This window comes from Poecilia latipinna, unplaced genomic scaffold, assembly GCF_001443285.1.
Source record: "Poecilia latipinna isolate Pla-1442-1.1 unplaced genomic scaffold, P_latipinna-1.0 Scaffold239, whole genome shotgun sequence".
In the NCBI taxonomy this organism is placed as follows: domain Eukaryota; kingdom Metazoa; phylum Chordata; class Actinopteri; order Cyprinodontiformes; family Poeciliidae; genus Poecilia; species Poecilia latipinna.
Genome location: NW_015112855.1, coordinates 127,665 through 133,501, shown reverse-complemented (window position 1 = coordinate 133,501; position 5,837 = coordinate 127,665). Strand labels below are relative to the sequence as shown.

Sequence of the window (5,837 nt, the reverse complement as noted above, 5' to 3'; positions counted from 1 at the left end):
TGGACATTTTCACTTTGTGAACTAAAACTGAAACCAGACAAATTGATTCGCTTCTTTTGTATTGGTTTGACATCATTGTTATCCACTGATGTCCAGATGTTTCCAAACATAACATGATCCGCTTCATCTTTTGGTTGTTTTTTTTTTTGTTTTTTTTTTTTTTTTTTTTTTTTTTTGCCTTTCGACCTTCTTCTTTTACCTCTTACTCAATTTTAGACATTGAGATGAAAGATCTGCAGTGAGCTATAAACCAGAACACAACTGAAAAGGAAACGGTGAAAAAGTTAAAGTACAGTGCATGCCCTTTAATTCATTTGGCTGCTCTTGATAAGAGAAGTTTTAACCACGGGAGCCCCGTTACGCGCCAATTTGCATGCCACTTTATCTCCATGCATGGGTGGCTTTATTGAGGTTAGGGCAGACAGGCTGCAGGTATTCATGAATATATGAATATTTTATTATGATCTCAAATTACTTTTTGTCTCGTGCCCATCTCACTAACCTGCACTCGGCATGAAAGAGGAGAAAGAAAGCGAGGGGACGCTTGAGTGATGGAGAAAACGGGGCCAAGTGGTTCTAGAGGAGGAGGGACATGAAGAGAAAGTTGATGAAAGCTCCTTGGATCCGGTTTCCTTTAGCGCCCTTTGTTCTCTGCTCTGTCATACATAAAGTAAAGAAAGGATGCGAGAAGAGTGAGGAAGTGGGGAGCTGAAAACATAAACGTGATGTTAAGAAGAGCGAGGTCGATGTAGAGACGTTTCCTGCTGCACTGAAAGTCCCAGTTGTTTTTCTGGAAACCGCATCAAAGTAGAGGAAACAGAAAAAAGAAGAAAAAAAATCATCACACAAGACATTTTGGGACTAGATGCAGAGGAAGATGCCTGCCCAGGCCTGGATTTGTGTTTGTTTTTCGTTTTGTGGCTTAGGAGAAGGCTGTGTTGTGTAGTCCTTTTTCAGCCTTCCAACATGTGTGGAGAGAAGAAATAACTTATGGAATAGAGCCTGAGAAATGATCACCATCTGTAGTGATGAAGTGCCAGTAGGGGAACTGTTCCCGTGAAGGATGTTTTGCATCACCCATGAGAGCGAGGCATAAGAGCGCAGCTGTCAAAAGTGGAGAACGAGCGACATTTTGCATCAGTCAAAGAGGTACACACACACACACACACACATTCACGCATACATGCACTCAGAGGCTCCTGTCACTGTCTCTGTTTGTGTCCTCTGTTTACCCTCAGTGCCAATGTCCGTCTCAGAAATGTCAACTTTAAAAGTAGTTTTTTTTTTTTTTCGCCGCTGTCAGGATGGCCGTTCCTCATCTCCCAGCTTTCCATTTCCCCCCAGAAAAACACTGGGAGCCCAGCTTGAGAGCAAAACTGCAAAGACTTTAAAGAGCATCCTGTGCACAAGCTTAAATGTCAAGGGGCTCATGCAAACAGATTGAATTGTTTTATAGGTTTTATAAGAATATTCATGACATAAAGCTGGAACAGCAGCTTTATGTCACACAGTTTTTCTATTTTCTCTGTTTTATTTTTTATTCATTTTCAGAGATTATTAAACAAATTTTAATATCAGATAACGTTTTAAAAATGCATATATGAAAATATGATATCATTCATTAATAAAAAAAAAACTATCCAAACTGAAATGTTTTTACCCACAAAATTAAATCCTGGAGTGAATCTGATTAACTTTTTTTTTTTTCATTTAAAGAGCATTTATCCACAAATGCAGAGAACAAAACAGTGGTGTACCTCCTCAAGAGCCACAATAATTGTATATTTCAACTAAGGACACGGGGTGACAAATTAGTACAATTTATACTTTACATCCTTGATGTTTGTGTTTTAGTGCCTGTGAGATATTTCTGCCTGATATGATGGAACGTGAATTGATGACATGTTTTCAGGAAATCTCTAATGGAAAGTGATATTGAATTTTGCTTTCTGGCTCCCCAGATTTATGATGCCTCGCAAACGAATGCCTCTCATTGGTTCATCTGGGAGCAGAACAGGTAACGCTTTATGCACACTGAGGTTTCAACACAGAGCAGGATCTTCAGCTCAGGCATTGTCTGTGAATCTAATACGAGGCTCACAACAACGGTCTCATGAAAATTAAGACAGTACGTCTGAGCTTTATTTTAAGGGAAAGTTTCGTTAGGGGTCATAACTCATCATATATTCAGCACCAGCATCTGTCACTTACAAATTACCGCATGATGTTGATTATATAGTAATTTATTGAAAGCGGTGAGATGGACTTTAAATGTAACGTTCTTGCGATTCCTGCTGAAACTCTGGCAGAAATGAAATTCAGAGAAAAAGCTCACAATAACTCACCAAGGCACATACTGCATGTAATCTCTTCAAGGATATATCTCAAAAGTGTTTCTTTCTTTTCTGTTTTTCTGTGCGAACGCATACAGGCCCGCCTCCCTTTAATTCCACTGCTCTCCATCAACCACGCCTCACGAATCGCAAGAAACCTAACCGGCAGCCCCAGACTTTGTCGTCCTCTCAGCATCACCCAGGACCTTCTTCCATCCTCCTCTCAGACAACGTAACACCGTGGGGTGGCCTTGCTCACTCCGAATCCTCCTTCACCATAACACCCCCAGCAATTACACCAACAAGACCCCCATCCAACCCACCTGGTCCTCAGCTGACGGTTGCCGATCCTCATGAGGAGGAGGAGGAAAACGATGAATGTTCATGTTCAGGTTTCAGCTCCGAAATCTCATCTCCCTGCCTGTTGGTCCCTCGGAAAAACACAGGTGGGACATCAGACTATAGCTACTAAAGAATGACTGATTTCCTTTCTTTTCATTGATGCAAAGGACAAGAAAACCATGCCTTTAAGCACTAAAGTGTCTACGTCACATTCCCAAAGGTATTCTGTGACACAGCCAAATTCAGACAATCCAAAACGTTCCAACTTGTATCCACCACCTGGGGATGTAGACTTCCTCTACAAACATTTGTGAAGCAATGGAGCTCAGCGAACTCCAGAGGTTGATGGGAAATCTCAAGTACAATAAGAACATTTGTGAGATGTATTCCAGGCTAAACTTATCTTCAAAGATATTTTAGTTAAAGACAAAACTGCGAGCCATGTAAGAATATTGATCAAATATTTCCACCAAGAGTCCCCAAAGGCACTCATTTCCCTTTGGGATCAATAAAGTATGTTTGGATTAAGCTGAATTAAAACTTTGTGAACCGTTTGCAGCTTCACCAGAAAGCATGAAACGTCTCAATATGGCGTGTCTCGCACATGTTAACAGAAGGATGTGATCAATGTAACTTAAACAGTTTTTTTTTTTTTTTTTTTTTTTTTAACGACTGCCTTTCACTAACAGAAGCGTTGTCTGCTGTTTTGTGTGTAGGCGGAGTGGGCAGAAGGCTGCAGGCGAGAAGCAGGGTCGTACCTCAGTGCCAGGTTCCTCGCCTTCCACGCCTGCCGCCGCTGAATCCAATCACCGAGCTCAGCTTCTCTCGAAGCTTCACGTTTTCCTTCTTCGAGCTGCCGCTGCATCACTCCCCTCACTGTCGGGCAGAACGTGCCAGAAACCTCTTTCAGCTGCTGAAGCAGATACACTACTGAGGACTCTTTGCATTAAAGGACTGTGAAACAAATCTAAATGTCTGAATTGTCAAATTAATGGCGGTGAAGTGTTGTCGTAAGAAAACAACAAATACTCCGGACTTATAACTCTTCACTCCCATCGCATGGGCACATTGTGTTGCGTCTCGCATGCTTCGCTCGGTTTTGGTGTCAGTAAAATACCCATTAACAGGCCTATTGAGAGGATTGGACAGTTTCAAACTGCTGCTGTTCGCGAATCCCTCCGGTTTCTCTCTGTCAACGTTAGGAGTGGAACACCTTAAAACAGACTCAAAACGTCATATTTATTTCTCATTTAGTCCGTCGCTCTCTTTTTTTGTCTGCCTCTGCAAACATCCCTGAAAGCTGAGTCGGGATAGTGCAGCCATTCATTGGCTCTGAAAGACTGCTGAAGGGGAAAGAAAGGGGCGATAAAATGGCATCAGTGTGCAGAGTTCAAGGCTGTCTTCCTCATTCCCTGATTCACGTGTAACAGCTTGTGTAGCTCAGCGTGTGAACTACGCAACAGAACGATGCACTATCACAGTCACATGTGTGAACCCACTGTACTGATTCGGTTTCTCTCTGTTGGACGTTTCTCTATGTTGCTCACGTGCTCCTTTTGATTTCGCTGCAGCTCTTTCGAAAGTTACTTTTCGTCTTGTGAAGCGGTACGTTAAAGAAATCCTCACCCTTAGCAAAAGCAAAGAAACAGGTTGCATTTAAAATGACCAGGGATTTCAAATAGAAATATGAAGTTCTTATTGCAAACAGCAATTTGGGATGATGCACAGGTGCGTGTCCCAGGTGAGGGGTTGAAAAATAAGTCTGACCGTTTTTGTAGGAGGTGAAGGAACTCTAAAAGCTTTGCTGCTGGGCAGCTTCTTCCTGGTCAGACTTTTTTTTTTTTGGAACTAGACCATCTCAGACATTCCGAGCTCTTCTGGCTTTACATCTGTTTTTATCCTGTCATTGCTGCCTTACATTCGTTGAGAGAAACAGTGGCGACAATCTGGCAACAGAAGTCCGTGTTCATCATCGTCCATCGTTCATGCTGCCTGTACATGAAGGTCCTGCAGCAAGTGGGAGCAATTTTATCACATGAGGACTTTGGATTCATAACTCATAACCATGTTTCCATCAAAACAACTATTGTAGTGTTGGACATTTTTAGGTCAGAAAGACCATGACCTCTTTGAATTCATGCATCTTTGAACAGACTTTCTTTAAAGATCACCCTGGATTTTTAGCTCCTTCCATGTTTACTGCAACTCTGATTAGATTCATGCTCCAGTTGAAAAAGCATCCTCATTGCTGCCACCACCGTGTTTCAGGTCAGGGGAGGTGTTTGTAGTTGAAACATGGCAAGGCTGATTAAAGCTTTAGGGGTGTGAATGCTTTTCCAAGGCTTTGTGTTAGCTTGGACATTTGGGGAAGGTTTCAGCCGATCAGCTGAACTTCTGGGATGGTTCTGCACTCTGGGTTATCTGTCACCTGCCGGGAAGAAAAATAGATTTACTTCTATCCCCATTTGATGCAAGGTACTGTATGAGTGGTTTGAAAAGAAGCTGCCTTTCACCACATCTTGGGAACTTTTACTGAAGACACACACACTCAAAAAACACTGAGGAGACTCGTGTCCATAAGACGCGCCCAGATGGACAGATGCCACACTGTTAAACTGACGGGTGACTCATTATTATATAATAATCTGTTTTTATCTCCATAACCACCAATGAGCAGATACGATAGATATCTGCACCTGGCCGCCTATTAGTCATGCTTATCTCCTCTGATGGGGCTGGTGATAATTAAATCTGTGTGGCCTTTGTTTTAGTCGGGGCGGAGAATTCAGTCCGGTTGAAAGCTTGTAACTTAAACATGGAGAAAAGCAGAAAACAGAGCATATTGTCTGTAGATCTGTTAAGTACCTAAGTGAATGGACAGATGAATAGAAGGATTTTGTTGGCACACCGAGTGTGCACAGACAGATTTATTTAATGTTTAGACAGCCTAGTTGATATTCTGGTTTTTTAGTCAGAAATAGTCACATTCATTGGTTTCATCTTGTCAGTGCAGATGGACGGTCCAGGTGGTGGGATGCAAACCGAGTGGGTCAGTAGAACTGGGTTATTTTTTTTTTTTATGTTTGGCTTTCCACAACAAGATTTTATCAGTTTGGTCATATTTTATTGAATTTTGAATTGCTGTATTTTGTATTATATTGC

At 41.9% G+C, this 5,837-nt stretch overlaps 1 protein-coding gene across 1 annotated transcript; it reads left to right on the top strand.

Moving 5' to 3' along the window:
* Nucleotides 1-3,629, top strand: LOC106947416 (uncharacterized). Its single transcript, XM_015032410.1, has 4 exons — nucleotides 1-1,149; nucleotides 1,962-2,017; nucleotides 2,432-2,779; nucleotides 3,392-3,629. Exons 2-4 carry the CDS (start codon nucleotides 1,966-1,968, stop codon nucleotides 3,607-3,609), a joined length of 618 nt encoding a protein of 205 aa, XP_014887896.1. The 5' UTR covers nucleotides 1-1,149; nucleotides 1,962-1,965; the 3' UTR covers nucleotides 3,610-3,629.
* Nucleotides 3,630-5,837: the final 2,208 nt, after the last annotated feature.